This window comes from Patella vulgata, chromosome 2 (assembly GCF_932274485.2).
Source record: "Patella vulgata chromosome 2, xgPatVulg1.2, whole genome shotgun sequence".
NCBI lineage: Eukaryota > Metazoa > Mollusca > Gastropoda > Patellidae > Patella > Patella vulgata.
The window spans coordinates 34,079,844-34,104,232 of NC_065880.2; the positions used below are offsets into that span (position 1 = coordinate 34,079,844).

General features: G+C 31.6%; 1 protein-coding gene across 1 annotated transcript; it reads left to right on the forward strand.

Annotated features, from left to right (window-relative positions):
• Positions 1-28: 28 nt before the first annotated feature.
• Positions 29-23,723, forward strand: LOC126809476 (sorting nexin-29). The gene is made up of 22 exons (XM_050534083.2): positions 29-143; positions 6,553-6,617; positions 6,996-7,048; positions 7,366-7,446; positions 8,070-8,146; positions 9,272-9,446; positions 10,075-10,145; positions 10,675-10,836; positions 11,641-12,040; positions 12,575-12,675; positions 13,056-13,143; positions 13,391-13,461; positions 13,624-13,687; positions 13,821-13,949; positions 14,255-14,340; positions 15,635-15,741; positions 16,324-16,440; positions 16,907-16,956; positions 17,131-17,221; positions 17,549-17,689; positions 18,687-18,826; positions 19,654-23,723. Exons 1-22 carry the CDS (start codon positions 134-136, stop codon positions 19,799-19,801), a joined length of 2,427 nt encoding a protein of 808 aa, XP_050390040.1. The 5' UTR covers positions 29-133; the 3' UTR covers positions 19,802-23,723.
• The last annotated feature ends 666 nt before the right edge of the window (positions 23,724-24,389 follow it).

The window sequence follows — 24,389 nt, forward strand, 5'->3', positions numbered from 1 at the left end:
ACTTTAGAAGGGAAAGAACTCCAATTTACCGGAAGTTGAAGTCATGTGACATGACTGACTGAATTTATTTATGGAGGCGTCAATAACCTCAATCACAATAAACATGATAAAGAGGAAAATGGGATAAAATAAAATGGAAACAGGTGAATAAATAGATTGAACAATGTGTATAGATGTTGTATAAACAGTTACAATTAATTTTGAGCTAATTTTAAGGGCAACTACCTTACCTTTACCTTTTGCATTGTGACATTGTTATTGTATTTTACTATAGGCCTATTAGATTTGTTTATTTTGACTATTTTGAGTGATGAAACTTTTAACTTTTTAGTTTGGATCCCTTTGCTAGACTGCTTGGTGATGGTGTATTTGATAGTTCAGTTTTTAAACCGCAAAAGGAGGAAAGACGGGTAGAGTATTTGGACTGGGACTATATAATGATATCTACTGTCTGATTCATCGTAAATTTTAAACGGATTTCTTCGATTATGAACAAACTACTTAACGTTGGTTATTATAAACTTACCTGTGTGTTTGTAATGAACTCCCGTTCGATAAAATCCATTGCACAACTAATTATCACAACGATGAAAACAAGTTCTCTCTTGAAAAATTGAAATATCACAAACTTTTCCCAGAGAAAAATACCAATATGGAAGATGGTTACGTCACTCTGCGGAAGATATCATTTCGTATTAGGGGTGACAGCATAGGAAATTCAAATACAATTACGACAAGAATCCATGACCACTCGGACCAAAGACCACTCGGTTCAAGACCAGTCGGACCAACTGATAGACCACTCAGCCCAAACAAATAGACTACTCGGACCATACAAAAAGACTATTCGGACCCAACAGAAAGACCACTCGGACCAATAATAAAATGTTGTTTTAATAAATTGATAATTTCGTTTGTTTTAATATAATTACTCGAACCAACAAAAAAATTTTATTTTAATAAATTGATAATTGTGTTTATTTTAATATGACTACTCGAACCAATAATAAAGTGTTATTTGAATAAATTGCTAATTGTGTGTGTTTTAATATGACTACTCGAACTAATAATAACGTGTTGTTTGAATAAATTGATAATTGTATTCCAAATCGCAAAATATCGAGAACCACACTTGTAGTCACGTTTAAAAAGGGACATATAAACGTCCGGTCTTCGTATTATTATGTGCTGTTTATATTAACGCATCAAGGGCGGATAACTTGAAAACGTGTCTCCACCCCCCCCCCTCCATATATAGTAACCCAGGGGTTAGTGGGGTAGAACGGAATGAAACCACTGGGGATACCGCGAATGTGGAAAAAGTAAAATTAGGCTATCAGACAAGAACAGTATACCCGTATATGTAGAAACTGTCAAAAGTCTGGACATACCGAGTCTCATTGCAAGAGTAAAGAAAAATTAGATTGATATTTTTTTTTGGCACCATTATTAATTAATTTTAAAACTAATCGTTGATTTATTTTCCGTACACAAAATTGAACCAAACAACTCTAAATATAAGAATTCCGTATAAGAATTATTTGCTTCTTTGTATTGTGATTTAATAATAAATAAATAGCATATTGTCTAGCCTTATAATATAATTTAATTGGTCCGACTGGTCTTGTTTTGGTCCGACTGGTCTTAGTCCGAGTAGTCTTTGGTCCGAGTGGTCTGGATACCTACGACAATTGGCATTGAGTTTGAGCGTTCGCACACATAACTACCCGCATTCCTGTATTTAGTTACCGTCTTTTACATTCTAGTAAAATCTCTGCAAATTTTATAGCTTTACTTTTTGAAATATTTTGTTCTAATTATTTGATTAGCGACTCGGATGGGATTATTTACTTTTGAACACGCATGCCGCACAAACACAACTATACATTCGTTTAACGGGCTTTATCACACTTCGGTCAAAACTGTTGAATCGAGAATTAATGTTCCGCTTCTTACGGGGTCATACGGGCTTAGTAGCATTATATACCCACCCGGGCTCCCAGTACGGCAATAGACACGCTGAGGGCTGCCGCAACACGCTTTAAGATGTTACTGAAGCGGTTATTATTCGATCGAAAGAATGCGTATAAAATTAAAAATACACTCAGAGAATTCGGAGGTAAGCTTTATGATCCTTGTTAAATTATTTATAACATAAAGAAGATAGGATATTTATAGTTTATTCATGACTTTATTTTTACGAGTATCCGTGCAATCAGTGATATTTTAATTGTGAAGAAAATTTGATAGACTGGCGATCAATGGTTTCCATATAAATCTCCTATGTAATTGCCTTCAATTGATATTTTTCGTCGCCCAAACCCATATACGATCAAAATGATCGCGCTGTCAAACTATCTTTCAATGTTAACCAACCCCCGCAACAGGTATATTGGATTCGACCATTACGTCACGAAGACATTGTTGACATCGACTCTGTCGAAATTACAAGTAAATTTTCAAATTTTTCAAGAGAGAAATTGTTCTCATCGTTGTGATAATTAGTTGTGCAATGGATTTTATCGAACGGGAGTTCATTACAAACACACAGGTAAGTTTATAATAACCAAAGTTAAGTAGTTTGTTCATAATCGAAGAAATCCGTTTAAAATTTACGATGAATCAGACAGTAATAAGATTATTAAAAAAAGGAAATGGGATGGAAAAACCCTTAACTTTTAAGGAAGTTAAAACTTAACCCTAGGTAGGGTCTAGTCTGCAGAGTATGTCTGATTTTGATGAGATCTCACACATGCAATGAAAATGCTTACTAAATCCTGGCATGCAACCTAAAACTTCAAGCGTGAAGGACATGCGTGATAAAATAGGCTATTTTTGCCTGGCGTATAATTTTAAAAAGTACCACTGAAATTTGAAATTGTAGCAACCACTGCACACGTACATTAGCCACACACAACAACTTGATTGGGTCACTTTGACTAGCTCACTTAGTCGACCACTACTTACCGTTAAGATACATTGTAGTTGTTACCCTTGAAAAATGTGTGTTTGTTCAGAACCCCTGTTTATTGCAGATCGTCAACAGATTACGGAAGACATGACAATTAGTACAAATTAAAGTTTCTTCGTGCAAGGTACAAATGCTGTGCCACACCAGGCGTACAAATCTAAATAAAATTAGTGTACACCAATCTATGAAAAAAATTACTTAATTTTTATCGATTTTTGATAATTGATATTGATAAAAGTTATTGTGATATGAGTTGAAATAAATTTTGACTAAAGAGAGAGAAATAGGATTTAACATCCACTGGACACAAACCACTGTCTGAACCATCGTAAATTTTAAACGGATTTCTTCGATTATAAACAAACTACTGAACTTTGGTTATTATATACTTACCTGTGTGTTTCAAATCAACTCCCATTAAATAAAATCCATTGCACAACTAATTATCCCAACGAATAAAAAAGTTCTCTCTTGAAAAATTGAAATCCCACAAACTTTTGGCAAAGAAAAATACCAATATGGAAGCTGATTACGTCACACTTCGGAAAATATCATTTCGTATAAGGGGTGACAGATAGCAAATCGAAACGATTTTCTTTTTTGTTACGACAATTCAAATTTGGTTTAAGAATAAGCTATAAGTCTCGGCATTGAGTTTAAGCGTTCACACACTTACCATCTTTTATATTCTAGTAAAATCTCTGCAAAGTTTGTAACTTTACCTTTTGAAATATTTTGTTTTAATTATTTGATTAGCGACTCGGATGGGACAATTTTCTTTTGAACACACATGCCGCACAAAAACAATTACATTCGTTTTACAGGCCTTAAATATTACCCATGATTATAATCTTTAATATGATATATAAAATGATAATATATAGATTTAATACGTACAGGCTATTTACAATTATGGGGTGATAATGTGATAAGCATTTACAATAAATTAAAAAGATAGTTAATGATAGAGAACATATTTACAGTATGAAAAATGAAATATTGCACCTTCCTCCACTCTCTCACCAATACACATCCGTAAGTGTATTTGAATAATGTATCTGGAATCTAGGACATAATTGTACTTACATATTGACCCTTTCTATACAGACTGTGGATAGTTTCCCTTATCACGCTGCGATCAAAACTGTTGAATCAGGCATTAATGTCACGCTTCTTACGGGGTCTTACGGGCTTATTAGCATTATATACCCACCCAATGGGCACTTTGAGAGCTGCCGCAACACGCTTATAGATGTTATTGAAGCGGTTATTATTTGATCGAAAGAATGCTATTAAATTAACAATACATTCATAGACTTCGGAGGTGAGCTTCATGTTCCTTGTTAAATTATTTATAACATAAAGAAGATAGGATATTTTTAGTTTATATATGACTTTATTTTTACGACTCGTATCCGTGCAATCAGTGAATAAAATTTGATAGACTGGGGATCAATGGTTTCAATATAAATCTCCTATGTAATTGCCTTTAATTCATAATTTTCGTTACTCAAACGATCGAAACGATCGCAGTTTGTTTTCATTGCAACACGTGGTTGTCAAACTATCTGTCAAAGTCAAACCACCCTTGCAACAGCTCTATTGGATTCGCCCAACACGTGACGAAAGCATTGTTGTCTTCCTGTCAGTCGAAATAACAAGTAAATAGTCAAATTTGTCAAGAGAGAACTTTTTTATTCGTTGGAATATTTAGTTGTACAATGGATTTTATTGAACGAGAGTTGATTTCAAACACACAGGTAAGTTTATAATAACCAAAGTTAAGTAGTTTATTCATAATCAAAGAAATCCATTTAAAATTTACGATGGTTCAGGCAGTAGGTCATTTCGGGACCAACACATTGATCAATTTTATTTCAATAATTCGCTCGTGCGGAGGGGTCTTTAGCAGTGGGAGGAATCCGAAGGACACAGATAAAACCCACAAGATTGGACAGATGGGGAATCGAAACCACAATTTTTTAAATTATTAAAGATGTGTTATGTAAGAGCTAAATCTACCTACATGTATATAGTATTACAGGTATTTATTTTGGCTTCGAATGTTATATAAATTATTATTTAGACATTTATTCACATGACATAATGTGACATCACACGTAGACCTATATTACATGTGACCTTACAAGGCAGTCATTTTTCGCAACACCCCTGTGAAACAGATTGTGAAAACAGTTTAAAACACCTTCAATAAATTCTCTTAAGTCTCTGGTTCAATTTAAAAATTTAACTGGATTTATTTTAAATTTATTAAAATTGTTAACCATGAGATTATTCATCAGTACTAAAAACACTATCAATTATCATTCATTCAATGTGCTTGATAATGACAAGAGGATTTCGTTGGAATGTTGTAATAAATCCAGTGATTGTTCCAACTAGAATTTGTGTTCTGTTAATCAATTAACCTATTAAATTTTATGATTGAGTTAGGTTCAAGTTGAAAATGGGATTATTTATCATAAGGTGTATGTGCATATACAGTGAAATGAAATACATGTAAAATACATTTTAACTGTTTATGATCTGGAAATGAAAACACACACACCATGTATCTGTGATACATTTTTAAGAAGTTAGACACCAACATCCTGTTGTCATGTTGAATTGGATTAAAGTGTTTGGACTAACAATCACCTTAGTTTCTGCAGACAACTACCTACTTTAATTTTGTTTTATTATTGTTTCCCCAACATGTAATGGACTTTTTGCTGGTTATATTCCTGCATTTAAGTATCAGATGGCAAAGTTTACAAAAACTTGCATTTATCAGGTCATCACTCAATAAAAAAATTATTGTGATCACTCTAAAATAGAATTAACTCCTATAAATTGCTCATTATTTTGTACTGAATCTTTCAGACAAGACAAATACATCATTTCTTAACATTTTGATTGTATACTTAAAACATTTATTTGGTGTTTATCAAATGTGGTTATTAGTGGTCCTTGGCAGTAAAGAGATGGATCATTTGGAAAGGCATACTTGAATATGTATAAGGCTGTTACATTGTACAAAGATTCAAAGCTAGATAAACTCATATTTTTTTTTATAAATAATTGGTCCTGTGTTGTGTTGGATTTGGTTTGATTATGTACTAGTTGGTTGTTTGTGTAGATTATAATTAGATTAATTGGTAACAATTGAAAGTGTTTAAATATAAACAAAGATTAGTTTGATATTGATATTATCAGTAAATGATAGTTTACTGATCGTAACTATTTGTACTTGGTACAACTGTATTATGCATTATAATTTATATTATCTAGTTGTTTTTCAAGAGACATACCAGTTTTGAACTCCAGGAAGTGGAAAATCAATTGTATTTTGTACCACACAATAGGATATTTTTATATGAATTATATTTGTTTGAGGAAGTCCAAATTTAACATTTGGTTTTATTAGTCAGAAAAAATTCAAAGTACTTTTAGTACCTATTATTTTAAAAAAGATGCTCTGAAGCTTGATCAGTTTATTTATTGTTTTAAAAACGTTTGACCAGATAATAATTTACTCTAGTTTTATGTATATATAGTTAACAATAGATTTTCTGTTCCAGGTGATGATCCTCGCCTAACTGAAAGACAGAATATACTGACACGTCTGTTAGATTCTGTTAAACAGGTAAATAAATTACATATATTTTCTTCATATGATGAAAGTTTATTACTTTCTGTATTTGAAAGATTTTAGAAACTCTTATGACATTGTCACGCACCACTGACAAAGGGAAACCACGATAGTATGACTCCTAATACAAGTATTTATTGTGCTATGTAAATTTGAATGTTATGTTATGATTAGGCTGACTTTCTTGGCCCAGAATTTCTTATGAATGTATAAGCTAAACTTTTTAGTGGAAATTTTGCTAAACATTTAAATTTTACATGTGATTCTTGTGGCATTCATCAAGCTAATAAACATCTCATTGTAGACAAAGGAAACAGGAAAGGATTTTCTAGAATTTATTTTGTTTTGAACAATAGCATCTTGTTTTTTCAGTGTCAAGTAAGGTTTGGTGGAAGATCAGAACTTGCTGCTGATGGGGATAGCAGGTATATTTTATATTTATACAGATTGACCTATGTATAATAATTTATAAACTAATATTGACACCCATATCTACATGAATTTGATTAAACTTGTTAATCCACTTTTGAAGATTATATTTACTAGTAAACAACAATCTCAATCTCAGCCTAACACCAACTGAAGCACTGGGTCTTAGTGAATTGTAACATTTTCTTTTGTCAAAATGTGAAGAAAAAATAAGTTAATTTTAAAGTTTTACATGTCTTCATTTACTTCCATAGTAAGATGTTAAATGTCTGTTACCTGTGTATGTATACGTTTTTTTGTTGTTTTTTCTCAGGGTATCATGTCTGTGTTCAGCTTGGGAAACTGCTTTACAACATGGAATGAAACAGAATAATAAAGCTTTATTAGCTATCAAGTAAGAAGTCACATATTCTATAAACTGTTTTACAAAGTAGATGATGACTTCATGACTTAAGTGTTGTACTTTATTTGCTTATTAAATGAAATGAAATGGGTTTTAATGTCCTACTTTTCTGCTCCAACCAAACTGATGAAGACAGGCTAATACCATGCTTTGTGCTATGAGGGGAAATTTTGGATTTTCAGCTATTCTTCATTAAATTCCATTTGTTAAGGGTTCTTTCAAATACATGCCAACAAGTACACATGTGAAAAGACTTCATGCAGTTTACAAACTCTAGATCTTTCAGTAAATCTTTAAATAACAAAAAGATCTTTCTCATTCTCTGCTCCTCTCTTTGCCTTACAACATTAGAACCATTGATTCCTCAAATGCAGTTAAACCTCATTTAAAGACTTTCCTATTTACAAAAGTGTTTACATGAATATTTGAAAAGCACAATAAAAACTTTGGTTTTAGTATTATTGCGCTATATTATATCATTTTTGTTGATATCTTTAATCTATGTCTGGCACAAAGTTAAAATTGTTAGGTATATCTTTAGCTGACTTTACTTCAGGTACAGTAAAACCAGGTCTGTAATCATGATTACATATATCCTCTCTAATGTCTTTCAGACAAGTTGGTGAAATAACTGGATTATCTAAAGTAACAGATTTTTTCTCTGATATTAAAAATGTTGAAGGGGAACCAGGTATAGTCACATTTTATTTACTTCTTAATCTAGTACATTGTATATAGAAGACCTACCATAGTTTACACTTGATGTAATTCTATGGAATACAAGTTCTGGTGATTACTGCATGATGGTGTGGTGATGTTTTATAAAGTCCAGAATCCTAATCAAAATATCACTCAGTAATGACCAGTATTTGTATTCTATAGAATTATAATCTCAGTGTTGTGTATTTCTAGTTTAGATGTCATTGACAAAAATCTTCTTGAGTATGTGATATCTATTCTAGATGCAAAACATGTCTTTAAGTGTATTGATTCTGTTGCCAGGATGTCTTCTTACCCCATTTGTTTACCTCATACTGATAGTCTTAATATCACTTATCACTCGATGGGAACAGTATTCTCATTTCTCACACTTGCACACATTAAAATTCACAAAATATTTGCTGTCTTGTACTTAGGCCACACAAATTAGAACTTTTGTTCTTGGAGATCATCTGTAGAAATTTTGCTTCCTATTTCTTAAGAGAAAATAAAACATTTATAAATAAAAACAAAAATTGCTTGATAGCACTTCTCAAAAGCTTTGAGTTCCAATATTTTAGGTTTTGAAATACTAAATAATAAATTTGTAGATGAGACTACTGGTAAAGGGGATTTATTTATCAATTTCCCAAAGACCTAAAAATTGAATTATTTTGGCTTTACATGCAACCATTCACAGATCATTTTAAACATAACATGCTATAGTATAAAATACTAAGTTTAACCCTTATATTAAGTTATATGTATAATATATGATGATATCCTATTTGTTATCTTTTATTTATTATCATTTGATAAATGATAAGATAGTATGTAAGCGTTTATGTCAATGTCATTTGTAGACGTGTTGATATCACTGCGAACAGTGGGAGGTTGAGATTGAATTTAAATTTTTTCACGAAACAGATTTTTTCAAAGGTGGAGAAGGGTTATATTTGTCATTGTTATCTGATCAAGAGTTTGGATCCAAGGAATTGATATTTATCTAAAGATACATAAGGTTTCAACCTTTATAGAATCTCATTGCCTGTCAACTTATCTTTTATAATGTAATTTAGATATCCAAGTAAGTAATATGAACATTTTGTTTTTACAGTGTATTGGCATTATGTGAAGGAACATTTAACTAAACATGAAATTCAGAGATTTTTTAGTTTAAAGAATATTGATAGTGATACTGGAAGAGGAAGAGCCTGGTTACGTGCATCATTTAATGAACATTCTCTAGAACGTTATATGCACATGTTATTAGAGAAAATAGAACTATTAAGGTACATTTAAAGTTTGGCACAGATTTCATTGTCTTTTATTTTGTACCCCACCTACATTTGAGTGAAAGCAGGGGTCTATTAAAATGGGTTTGTCTGTCTGTCACACATTTTGCAACTCTATAACTCTTCTTCTAATTGAGATAGAATGTTCTAATTTGGTGTTCATTGGGTGAATGTTTTGACGTAGTTTCATGATGAACATTTTCAGCTTAATTAACCTAAGCAGAAATTAGCTATTTGTCTTGCTGATGCTTTGGGACGTGATAGTATATATTTTCATCACATCAATAATTTGACAAAGTTCGATAATGAGCTTTTTCTGCTCAAGCTTAAGCAGAGTGATAAGCAATTTGATAGGTGCAAATAATTAATGAATTTCATCTATGTATTTTGGGATTAGGGTAGAGGACATTAATTAAGATATTTGGATGTAGCATTCTGAATAAAATCTGATCTTTGTATTCCTAACATAAGATTATCAGGATTATCATCATTGGGATTAATCATGGGAATACTATATAATATCTGACAGCTTTACATATAAATAAATGATTTCTCTGTTTATATGACAAATCATCATGTCAAATATTTGTTCAACATCTTTAATTTGATTGATGTGTAATTTTAGCCAGTATTATGAAGATTGGTCATTTTTACGAGATGAAGAAAGAAGTAGTATGCTGCCTATGATGGCAGCAGGTAAGTTGTTATGAATTTAATGAGGATATGATCAAATTAAAAAAAAACTCTCCATTGATTAAAAAGTTGAAAGGAGTTGAGCAGATCAAATGCATCTGCAGTTCATAACTATTGGATGATAATGATGATAGAAATAAAGATAGTATTAGTGTTTAATAAATAATGTTTTGGGTATTATAACCTTATATCAAGTGTAACATTAAAGAATCCTTATGAATTAGATAAAGTCTGATAAAGTAGTCTATATAGAATACAATAATCTGTTCATTTCTAAGACTAAAATAGCCGGTTTACCAATTGCATAAATCAGTACAGAAGAGATCTTTTGACATGCTTCTCATAATCATAATCTTTTACAGAACAAAAATGTATTTATTTTTTTTAAGCACAGATTTTTTTTTGTAGAATCAAAGTTATCATGCTTCTAAATTATATCTCATTCATATTTATTGTTATGTAATACAGTTATGATATTTAGACATACTTGTTATATAATACAGTTATAATTTATGGATATACTTTTTTCCAGGTCTAGGTTCTATTTTATTTGCTATAACAATAGACAGAAGTGAATTAAACAAAAGTAGCCTATCACAGAACAGTGTGCATATAAACACAAATTATCACCCAATCAAAAATCAAGAAAGTGAACCAAAACCTGTTATTGCTGGTGAAACTATTGCTGTTAACGGTAAGTAGATTTTTTGGCTTAGATTGTGTTCCTAAATGTTTGGTTTTATTATAATGTAAACAATGATCATATTACCAAACATAAATTTCTTTAAAAAAGTCTTTATAAACCTTCGAAACAATCAATCTCAGTACAGGTGGGAGCTTGTTTCATTGCGCATCAAACTATCAAAAAATTTAATTATTGATAATAATGTGTCAATCAGTGTAATTAGAATTAGATTGGACGGCATGCACGTAAAAGATCCCTTGGCATTTGGAACTTAATGATGTGTTGTAGAACCACCATTATCTGTCGAAAATTTCCCACATAACACACTACAATGTGTATGCCCATCTTCCTTAACCCATTTGGTGCAGCCAGATGTTAAACTACATATTATTTTATTACAATATAAATTAACATGTCACTTCATTCTCCTGACTATAATCCACTATTACATAATACAGTACATTCATCTTTATCTCTGTCAAACTGATTTATTTCATAGTTTGATAGACAGTGTTGGTTTGTCTGTGTTGTACTGTACTGTATATCTCATGTTAAAACATTGAATGTTAAATCAAAATTTGAGTACAATTTTAGGACGACTAAGCCTTGAAAAATTAAACTTTGTTCAAAAAATGCAAATGACGATCGTCAGCTTTGATTTAATTTATTTGAATACATTTATGAGCAATATCATGAATAAATGGGTATTTTTGGTAAGGGTAAAGTACTTTTGATTGTGCATGATTTTAAACATAACATTTGACTTAGGCCTGTTTTTCCTTCAATAAGTTAAGTTTGACATCTTTTGAACAGAGAAACGAAAAGAGAAGAAGAAAAAGAAGAAGATAGCTAATATTGTTAGTTTTGATGAAGAAGATGAAAGCATTGTGGTTGCAAGTAAAAATAAAAAAGACGCAACAACTGTGAATTCTAATAAACAAATATTAAAAAACAGTTTCAAATCCAATGAAGAAATTGTGAAAAGGGAAGCAACTCCAAATAGTGATTCCACACGAACTAAAGCTATTGACATACTTTCATCCGATTCTGTTAAATCCTCTCAAAAGATGCAGCACCAAGAATTTATAAAACATGACAACCCATCATTTGATCGTTCTGTGTCGAGTACGGTTAGCTCGATATCTAATTTATCAGCTGACAGGTTATCACGATCAAGTTTAGGATCATTTAGTTCTGAAGATGTAGATTTTGGGTAAGTACTTGGTATGTTCTAAAGTAATTTATTTTGCTTGATCCAAGTGTTCATGTTTTTCAGGAGCTACATGGTCACGGTGGCTCAATAAGAATGGTTCTGTCTCACTAACCGGCAGGTCCTGGGTTCGATCCCAGTGTTGGTCAAGAATGTTCCTCAAGATTTTGCAGTCTGGTTTCCTCTGGTCAATGGAGCAGTACGGAAGGCCGGGCAAGGAAAAGGCATCTAGTCATTTGGATGGCATGAAAAACGATGTCTACCTGTGTGCACCTAAAAGAATCCTTGGCAGTAGGAATTCAATGAAAAGTAGGCCGAAATGCCACTCTAGAGGCAAACTTTCCTCTACCTCATAATGCATTGCATTGCATATGCCTGTCTTCATTAGGTCCAGTAGGTGCAGAAAAATACGACATTAAATCCCATTTTATTTCATTTCATTTAATGATTTGATCACTGAATCTTAACAAAAAGGAACGTAAAAATTTTACCAGAAAATTATTCTTTGAAAATATCATATGATTGTGTCTTTTCCAGGGAAAGTACTACAACATTAACACCTCTATCACCTTCAGGTCATCCAATAGATGATGACCTTTTACATTTAAATAAATCAAAAATGCCTCTAGGTACATCAGGTAAATAAAAGTTTGCTTTACTACATATATTAAAATCATTATTGGCATGTATCAGATCGTAATTTCATGGATAATGGCCCCTGATTGTACAAAATATCATGTTTTTAGCTTGTGGACCCTCTAGAGGTCACAATTTTTGTCTGATTTTGATGACTCTTAAAACATGTTTATATCCCAAAGATCTTGGTTTCTTTCGATATTGGCACATGTCGGATTGTAACTTACTGGATTATGGCCCCTGATTATATAAAAAAATCATGTTTTTAGATTGTTCTCTGTCCATCTCTTGCAAAATGTGGTCTTATCTTGCATGGCAACTGCTTGTTACTTATATCAATGGAATGAATAAGATATAATATATGAGGTTTTATATTTTACAGTTGATTCATTGGATGTTTCAATGTTATCAGTTGAAGATACTGTATCAACTAATGCTCATCATAATAGTCTTTCACAACTTTCTAACAGGTTAGTTATTTATTTTACTGTGTAGGCCAAATATTGTTAGACTAAGTATTAGATGGTCTTTATTAACTTCTAACTTCAGCTTCTAAAGTCTATGTCAAGCCATTGCTTCGTGTAGCTATCAGTATTGACTGATTTAATAAGAACTTCCCACAGTCAAACGGTACTTATTGCAAAGTATGTTCTAAATCTACACTTATTTTTTGACTAATTTTAGATATATTGAATACATTAATGATGCTATTTTAAGGAGGAGAACACAAGGTGATGGAGGTAATACAGAAGTGTTGTTAGATAGAAGAAGTGATTCTATATCAGCAGGTAAGAGTATATTTATTTGTGTTTATAATCTCAGAGATTACGCATAACGTCTGACGCACAACGTCAGACAAGAAGAATTGTGATCAATGTAGTTATCAAACTGTTAGCCCAAATATGTTATGTGGATATGAATATACTCATAATGTATGTTATATACTACAGAAGATTTAAAACAAGCTGTTGTTGCTATGATGTTACATAAAGATGAAGTAGAAGACAAAAATAAGTAAGTTGTTTAGTATATGTTTATTAGCTGGTAGTGTTATGTTAGATATTTTGTTTTATTAAAATATATCATGATCTTGTTACTTTGAATTGAAAACCAAGAATATGCAAAACCATATTATTTATTATACTAGGTCTTTAAAAAGTATGTTAGATCAAGAAATGGAAATATCTTCTACACTACGAGCTGAAATAGAAGAAATGAAGATATCATTTAATATTAGTCATGAAAAAGAACAGACTAAAAATGAAACTTTACAAAAGTAAGATTATAATCAGAAATAGTTATAGGAATAATTGACAGTATTACTATTTTACGATCCATGTGTCAGATATCCATACAACCTCAAATGTAACATATAAGACATTTTTAGAAATTGTTAAACAGAGATTTTGTTGTTTATATTTGAAGTCACATTAGTTTTTGAGAGCAACAGAGAATTGTTACGTTATATGATTATTGTCATGAACTGCAATGTGCCCATGATAAAACATATCTCCAAATATATCGCTAATTACACTTGTGCCATAATTTGTTCACTTATTATAATTAATAATGTTTATTCAGAGAGAATGAGTTATTAAAACATCAACTAAGAAAATATATAAATGCTGTACAGTTGTTGAGAACAGAAGGTGCCTCTGATACCCAAGGTAAGTTATAGAGGGCTTGTGGCCATAAAAGTTTCATTGTTCACAATTAAGAATTACTCAAATTTGTATCCTGTCTTCAGCCCTAAAGAACAATAGATGCAACACATTGAATGTTTTGACATTGTGTGCTAAAATCAATTTCATATTTTACTTCCGGTGCTAATGCCGGATGGAGGGCCTGGCAAGAAAAAGTGTTGAGTTGTTGGGATGGTGTAAAAATTGGGGACCATGTGTATACCATTGGTAGCAAGTTGAAGAGAGAGAGAGAGAAATGGGGTTTAACGTCCACTCGACACAAACTAGGTCATTTCGGGAAAACCCACAAGGTTGGACAGGCGACCCTACTCCTTGTCACGTACAACCGGGGAATCAAAACCCTGCCAGTTGACTCAATGACAGAACGTATGATACAGCGCAGCGTGCACGTGCTAACCATTCGGCCATCCAACCCCCCAGCAAGTTGAAGAACCCCTGACAGTTAGTTGTAATAAAAGTAGACACCAATATTGCTGTGTGGAAAACAAATATGAATATTTATAAGCTTGTCAGTCCCTTATTAACTAAAGTGGGTGTCATTTTGTATGCCAGTGATCTTAACAATTAAATTTGATTTTTATACGCCCACATTGTCGTCACCCCTGTCCGTCCAGCTGGTGGTCCAGCAGCCACAATTGCTTGTGGATGCTCTAAAGGCCAAAATTAATATCTGATTGAGTTTAAATTGATACACAGTGTTAAAGGTCATGCGACGAAGAAGCCTGTTGATTTTCAACGATTTCTGATAATTACTGTCAGAGTTATGGCCCTCGATCACTCTTAAATATCTTGTGGATGCTACAGTTAATATCCGATTGACTTAAAATTTATGCATAGTGTTTAAGGTCATGAGATGAGGAAGCCTAATGATTTTCAACGATTTTGATTACTGCCAAAGCTATGACACTTGATCAATGTGAAAAATCTTGTGGACACTTTAGAGGCTAAAGATAATATCAGATTGACTTTATATTTATACAGTTTTTAAGGTCAGGAGACAAAGAAGCCTATCAATTTTCAACAATTTCTGATGATTATGGCAATTGATGTTAAATGTTTTGTACCCTAATGGTAGAATAAGCCCGAACTAGAAGCCAAATGGGTTGTTACTCGTAATCTGATTTTAGTGTGTTGTAAATGTTTTCAATTCTGACAAAATACAAAAAATATATGACAACCCTTGTTGGCTTTCCGGACGACTAATTGTTGTGACGTATATTTTGTTGCCTGCCAACCTATCTTTGTTATTATATTAAAGATAATCTAGGTATTACTCTAGAAGATCCCCAACCAGTAATTCCACCAGTAAAACCATCTATAGATTATAGCCATGAGGCTTCAGAATATGAGAAAAAACTTATACAGGTATATTTTTATTATACAACGCAATTCAAAATATTGTTTTTATATTACAATAATATATTGTCTTGCCCTCATTAAATACTTCTAACTGTTTTGGTGCATGTATCTTATTTTCATTGAGTCTACTGTATAATTCAAGCACTCTCCATAATATAAATATGTCAATATTGGTACCATTGCTTTCTTTAAAGTGGAATATTCACAAACTAAATTATTTGAGGTTTCCTCGTATTATAAATAATCCAGTATTGGTCTCTTTACAACACTCAGATATCTTATAGTTAAAAGAAATAGTTCTTTGGCTGAAAAATAAGTAACAAAAACAATTAAGCCTTCAAAAATAGTTGAGTATGCCACCCAGGAAGTTGGAAAGCTTTTATTTACAGAACTTGTACTGTAGTGCTCATGTCATAGTTGTGTAATACTCAAATGCAGCTTAAAACAGCTCTTTTTCTAATTCTCAACTAATTGAACTCAAATAAATTGTTAAATTCATTAGAGTTTAAGGACAACTAAACGGTACCAAAAGATCCAATAAGTTTCATGACTCTTTAATGTAATAATTATACCACTATTAAACTCTAGGTAGCAGAAATGCATGGAGAATTAATGGAGTTTAATGAACTATTACATAGACAGTTAAATGCTAAAGATGCTGTTATAAGAAGTATAAAGGAAGAATTAACAGATCTTCGTGGACCAGTAAGATCTATCTATCTCTATTACTGTATCTATTCACTTATATCACATTCAGTCAACCAGTGACAATACAATTAGTGACTAATCAACAGAATGTAGGATAGAGGACTTTAAATACCACCTTTAGTCGACTTGACATTTCTGATCTACTGATAGAGAAAATCGGCTTCATATGATTTACCTGATAATAGACTTTAGACATTATGTGTGGTGTTATTTTGAAAGTGCCTGTGATGAAAATTTCTCAGAACTTATGAATAGTAATGAGTTGATCAAGTCTGTGTTTGATTATTCATTTACCCCGCTCTGTTATTCTGTTTCTAAAATTTCTGTAAGAGCTACACATAATGTATGGAAAGAATATCAGGGTATAAAGCTGTCAAAATGACCAATGGCTAGTTCACCTCAATATTTGTCTAATGATCACATAGTAAAGACGATTTATATAATTTGATATTTTATATTTAAGTTACCATATGATGGTCAGTCATCAGATGATTCGTTACCAGGTGATCTAGAGTAAGTATTTAACATATCATATTGAAATAGATTAATATACTTTGTCAATGGTTTGGCACTCTGTAATTCTACAGATATCCAAGTAATTGGTTGGTAGATACGCAGAGAAACAGTATATTTTACATGTTTTTATAGAATTTTATTTTTAAAAACTCATTACATTTTTATTTGCAGGTCTTCTTTAATTTCCCGTAGTTTGATAAATATATGGATACCATCAGCTTTTCTTGGTGGTTCTAAAACAGACAGTCATCATGTTTATCAGGTATAAATATTACATCCCATTTCATGTTATTATCTAAGTACATTCTATGTACAATTTGCTGTCAGTCATAGAGACGTTAGAATTGGATGGAAAACAGTAAAACACCTTCTTTTGTTCATTTTATAATCCTCCTACATTTTATTTTTGTGCAGATATATAAAAGTGTATTTATATAAATTATTATGTGTCTGGGCCGGTCTTTGTTCAGAGCTCATACGTGTAGTAAGATTTTAATCTTGAACCAACGATAATAATGTATAACAGGTCCGTTATAAACTGTATAATTTTTAGTCAGTTAAATGGAAAATGCATATAATATATTAATAGGTTTATATACGGATACGAGATGAAGAATGGAATGTTTATCGTAGATATAGTAAATTTCTTGATGTACATACAAAATTAAAAAAGGTTTATCCTTTGATTGGAAAAATCGAATTTCCACCCAAGAAAACACTTGGTAGTAAGGTAAGTTGATCATTGATATACTGTACTGGTGGTAGCAATGGTGGTAAAGTTAAGTCGAGCAAGTCAACTAGGTAGACCAATAAAAACAATCACCCATAATTCAAATCTGACAGTAGTGGTTTATGAGCAGATACACGGCCATTACATCAGGAATGTGACAAAGCATAAATAACTAACTTATAAATAACTAAACAACATTAGGGCTGTTACAATATATTGTTCATAGCAATATATATTTTGAAAGAGAGAGAGAGAGAAATGGGGTTTAATGTCCATTTCGGGACTAACACATGGTTCAATTTTATTTCAATCATTCTCTTGCGCATAGGGGTCTTTAGCAGTGGGAGGAAACCGGAGGACCTGGAGAAAACCCACGAGGTTGGACAGGCGACCCTACTCCTTGTCACGTACAACTGGGGAATCGATACCACGCTAGTTGACTCAATGACAGGCCGTATGATACAGTGCGCGCGTGCTAACCATTCGGCCATCCAACCCCCCGTATATATTTTGAAAGGGATTTAACGTATTTTAAACACAATACATTAGTTATTTTGAGACTAACATTTATTTTTATTTCAATTGTTAAGTGTACTATGGGTGAAGGACAGTTTTGCCCAGACATCACTACTACTCTGCCTAATTGAATTCCAATTGTCACAGGTTCTTAAGTGTGCACATCAATGCATGTACAGGTGGACCTCGGTTTTTCATCCCATCTGCACAACTAGGCATGCTTTCCTTGTCAGTCCCTCACATGTGAAAACTAGGCTTGAAAAGTACTGCAGGGTTTTCTTAACCCATGTCATGATCCAAACCTGGGAATTCTACAATATGATAAAAGATACAAAGAGCTTACAGTATAAATGATAAATAATATAAAGTCAGTTTTCATCAAAGATAATCATATGAAATATTATATTTCCATATCTTGTTCAAGTATAACCATTTAAATACAATAATATATTAGTTACCAGTATAAATTTGTTTTTTGAAGGATCCTAAAGTTGTTACAACTAGAAGAAAAATGTTACAGACTTACCTACGTAAAGTTATAAATCATCTTCTTGAGAAAAATACAGATTTAGCTGATCATGTTAGTAAAGATAAACTTATAGCTGTAATTCCATTCTTCAAGTAAGTAATTTGATATATTTCCATTCTTCAAGTAAGTATATTAAAGGGGAATAATGTAAAATTTAGATAAAGAGCTGGCCGTTCTCGCTATAATATTTCAAAAATAGATAATGCAAAATGAATATATTGAAAATTTAATTCAAATTATATTATTTTGAGTGAAGTTATCAATGGTTGTAGTTTTGACAAGATGTATGGATTGATCGTAACCTCTGTACTGGACATTTGTGTCTTAGCTTTGCTTCTCCATTTTTATATTAAATCATTAAATGACTGAACCGTTCTACTCTTCTTGAGATCAGACCCATCAGATGGCATCGAGATACAGGTTAATAAATGTCTAATTAATAATGTATAGAACATTTAAGGCCCAAAGAGGCCCTTTAATAGGCAGATTTAGCTCTAACATAATGTCTGGTTAATATGACAACAATTTGTACTTGCTTTCTCCATGTAGGCATGGTGGCTCCATGAGTCAGGCGCTGGTTCACTAACCAGGAAACCGAAAGTTCCTCAGGATTTCCTAAGGTGGTTTCCCATTGTCACTTGGTGCAGGATGGAGGGACTGGCAAGGAACAAAATCTAGTTGTTTGGATGGGATGAAAAATAAAACGATTTCCAGTGTACATATTGGCATCCACATAAAACAAACCCTGACAGGGGAAACCAGACTGAAAAATTGAAAGGAACTCTCTAGGCCAACACAGGATTCTAACCCTGTACCGCCTGGTTAATGAGCCAGTGCCTTTCTCAATGAACTTCTATGGCTCCCATAAGAATCATTGCTTATATAAGATGTTTATAAGCTTTTACTTTATATATTTTAGTGACCAACCAGATGATAAAAAGAAAGGTAAAAAGAAGAATGGTGCCACATCTCGCCAACAACAACAACAACAAGCATCAGGTAGTTTACAACAGGTAGACGGATCTCAGGTACAAGATGGTGGTCCCGGACAATATGAAGGTTTTTGATAGGATAGTCATATTATTTTATAAAATAGCTAGTCAATAGTCAAGTTACTGTAGGTGAAGACTTTAATATAAGTCTATCAAGTTGTAAAATTCAATAATTGTGGCTTGTCAGTTAAAATGTTCTATGGACATGAACAAATGTATATCTGTAATATATACTGGAAAGATATGTTATTTACATATTGTATTATCTGAGTTGAAATTAAAGGTTAGTTTACATAAACAGAAGTGTGAGGAAAGCTGTTTGGGGATTATAATGAATATTAGAGGTGTAGCTGTTGTAATTTGGTTTGGATAAAATCATGCAGCAAACTGTATGTACTCATTATTTTATTGAAAATGTTTATTAAAAAAGAAATATTCAATTCTTTTCTTGTAATCAAATCATTGTTCTGATAGCTGTTGATTTGTGAATGAATTTTTGATAATATCTTGCCGAAGTATATGTTATGTTATATAGTATATTTCTTATTGAGAATATGTAGATTAAGACCAGTATGATATTACATGCTTTACTGAGCAATGTCATTTTGGATATTAAATGATCAGTGACTTGTACTTTTTGATAATAAAATAATTAGTAACTTCAGATTATAATAAACTTCATGATCAATAATTCTAAACATCTAATTAATATGAAATATGAAATTACTAGGTATATGTGATTGAATCGTATTATGAATTTAAAGTTACTAATTGTCATTGGCATATTTCGTTAATATCTAATTTTTTACCACTTTTACCACCCTAAAATCTACTTAAATTGAATATTTAACATTTGAATAAGAAAACCAAACCAAAATATCAATGATAGATCACCTCATGGCTTGGATTTTATTGCACTGAAAAGAGGCTTGTTTATGTCGTCTGCCTAGGGATGCACATTATTAGTTCATTATATCTCTGTAAATAATGAACTGAATTATACCATATTGGTTCCATTAAGATATTCAACATTCACATTGAATATTGTAGATTTCAAGGGATTTAAATTCAAAATCACTCAAATAATGATCAGAGGCTGTAATAGTATCTGTTCATTCACAGTTGTTGCCTTAATTAAACATACATTATGCAAGAGCTAAACCTGCAGGTCTTTCTTTAGGCCTGAAATGTTATATAAACTATTAATTAGACATTTATTAACATAATCAATTCTCGATGCCATCATATATCTTCGATGTTAAGTAGATTAGAACGGTTCAGCCATATTTTGATTTAATTTAAAAATGTTGAAGCGAGGCTTAGCTTCGAACAACTAGTGCGGTGGTTAGCATTAATGCACACATCTTGTCAAACCTTCAAAGGCTAATATCTTTGCTCACAATACAATAATTTGAATAAATTTTAAATACATTCATTTTGCATTATCTATTTTCAAACTATTATAGAAAGAATGTCTAGTTCTGTATCTAAATCTGACATAATGTATCTTTACATGATAAAGCTCAACTACCTGAATATGCTTGTTTATATTGTACCAATAAATACTCATAATATCAATTTAATTTATCGAACAGTAGGACGTTAAACCCCATTTCATTTCATTTCAATTTAATTTATCAAACTTGATGTATTCACCATACATTCCATACTAAAAGTAAACATACCTGGATTTAATGAACTTGATTGACCCAATTAAGTATCAGTATAGTTTAAAATCAAGAATGTGCACAACTGGCTAAGAAGAAAATATTTACAAACACAAATATAAACTATGGCTCAAGGTCTATCAATGAAAACATACCGAAACATCTTCAAACTTTAGAAAATGTATGATGTAGAGTCAGTCTGATAAAAACACAGACCTTCTTTCGTTTCGTTTTTTATAGTTCAAAATTTTATTTTAATTGTCTTTACTAGACTAGGATCTGGAAGAGTTGTTATATAACCTGGGTTCTAGTTAATGTGAGGGATTAGCCAATGAAACGATCTGTTACGGCGAGTTCTTGACGTGTGCTGCATGGAACTGTGGGTATCCCACTAGAAACATCAATGGTGATTGGTTAATCAAATGTCGGACGTCATAGGGTCAAAACCTGCTCCTATGACCCTTGAAGCAACCTTCCACTACAACCGTTGAGATCTTCATGCAGTGGAGGCCCTCAAAAATATAAAAAAAACAAAAACGAAATATAGATGTGTATTTTAATCAGATTGGATGTATAGTAAGAAAGTTGTTATTTATGTTTAGGGTGTTTGTGTAAGATGATTTCATATTTACATGTACATTCAGTTCTATCTATATTAACTGTTATTAGTCATACCATGTATGTTTACTACGCCCATATTATTTCTTTAAATTTTAAATCTTGTTTGTATACATGGATTTCGCTCATTGTTAAATTTTAAATTCACTAATCATAAGATTTGAATTCATTTATTGAATAATTTATTTCTGATCAAACTCTATTAGGTTTAAAGAGGTACAGCTTTAAAAATGTTCCGATTATAAATGTCTTGCCATAAGTAATGCAACTGTAGATGTTGAAGGAATATCTTCAGTACTGATTTATATTTATTCAATTTGATGCTTCCACATATAAATATATATAGTGCAATATGTAAATATGTACAAGTCATGGTTTATATTGCTTGACTTTTTAATTATATTCCTTGGAAATGATTATTAGATATAGTTCATAACTCTTCATGACTTGGGTAGGTTGAGGTGCTAGAGCGAGTAGTTATTTCAGGCAGTCAAGGTACTAAATGGTTACCTGAATAGTGCACATACCTGTATTTATGAACACACGCCAATGGCATTACAAATAATCTGGATGTTCCATGCTCTATTACTGTTACACTAAAGAGTTGTCTATCTTTGAACATCACCGTGTGGCTGTTGAATAAATGAATGGAAGTAGAAATACTCAACTAAAATTGTGACATGGATTTAGTTTACTGAGCATTTATTACTATATAGGTGACTTAGTGTAGATAATTGGTTAGAGACAGCTATAGGGCTGAATTAGTTAAGTAAATTGTTTCTGACAATGATTATTAATTAAAAGAAACTATTATATTTATATTTGCTATTGTATGTTACATGTATTTGATAAATAATTTATTTTGATACTTATAGTGATTATATTTTTAAAATTTTATGAAATTAATTGTTAATTAATTCATAGCATTTATTGAAATCAATTAGGATATAATATGGCATTAATTATATTTGTATGTTTTATTAACCACATCAATAATAATTACATTGTATTATTATGATTTTGTTAATAATTGATGTGCTATATTTATTTTTGCAGTGGCGTATCTAGGTTGGGGGAGAAAGGCAGAGTGATGTGCATTTATCTGATGAAATTGAATGTTTTTTTCAGGTCAAGATATGAGCGACAAATCATATTTTCCCCCAAATCAAATATGCTGCGTCCACTACTGTCTCACCTTGATTAACCTTGATGTTTGTCCTACTCTTATTATCATAGATTGAAATCTGTTCATGTAGCATATTTAGTATTTAGATTTGATTGATTAAAAATTGTTTAAATAAAGTTATTGTAGCCAATAAATATAGATTATTCATAGACTATTAGTATTGGCAGATCCGTTAGCTTATGAATCAAATCTGAATGACATTATTGTCTTATAAATGTTATGGTGTATATATTAATAAATCCAAAGACAAAAAAAGCACAAAAAAAAAATCCTGGATAACTTTTCTTTCTTATGTTTATAATAAATTAACAAAGGTCCATATATAAAATCTGTGATGTATATAGTTTTATATGTTTCTTCTTCAATGTAATATTGTATGTACATGTAATTGTTTATATTTTGTTAATGATGTGAATAAGTATGCATATATATAATGCTACAATAGATTACAGTGTAGACTGTACAATATATATATATATATTATACATCTGTATTGCTCTTATAAATTGAGAATATAAAAATCTGTAACAAAATGTTGTATGCAATTTAATTTGTAGGTGGATTAAATTCAAAAGATTTGGAAATAACCTTGTCAAAAATCTGTGATCATCATTTAAGGGATCCAGTATTTACAAAGATATGGTGAACATGAAGTAGAGTGTGGTATAGTCTACAAACACACTTCGTCTATCACCAAGTGTGACGGTTTTACTCATATTGGAAGTATTTTTCAGATTGTAATTGAATCAGGTTTTTCTATTCATAACTAGCACTAACATGTCGTAGATCAATATATTTTCCAATCAATAGTTATGTATTTAGTATCTCAGCTAACACAGGGTTCTCCCAAAGCCAAATGTTGATTCCATATAGAAGTAACATTAAAGCCAATGACAAGGGTAGATGTCCAGTAATTCAAAAATCTGACAGTCAAAACCGCACACCATGGAAGTTAAAGCAGCAGTTCCCTGGCGAAATTCTTCCATCAATGAATAATAAGAAGTAGCATTTAAATTAGATCAAAATGATCTTCTACCAAATTATTACTTAAACTCTTAATTATCTATTTCCTAGAATTTGTTCTTAATTACTAAATAAGGTTCTTGAAAATAATGCCTATTCGGACTGTTGTTAGTACCGAAATAAACAAGTACGGTCGTACTATGGACTAGAAACTGACCATGTTGTTGGA

Coding starts and splice junctions, on each gene's coding strand:
- LOC126809476 (XM_050534083.2), top strand. Junction 12,676..13,055: donor AATGCCTCTAGGTACATCAG/GTAAATAAAAGT, acceptor TATATTTTACAG/TTGATTCATTGGATGTTTCA. Junction 15,742..16,323: donor ATGAGAAAAAACTTATACAG/GTATATTTTTAT, acceptor ATTAAACTCTAG/GTAGCAGAAATGCATGGAGA.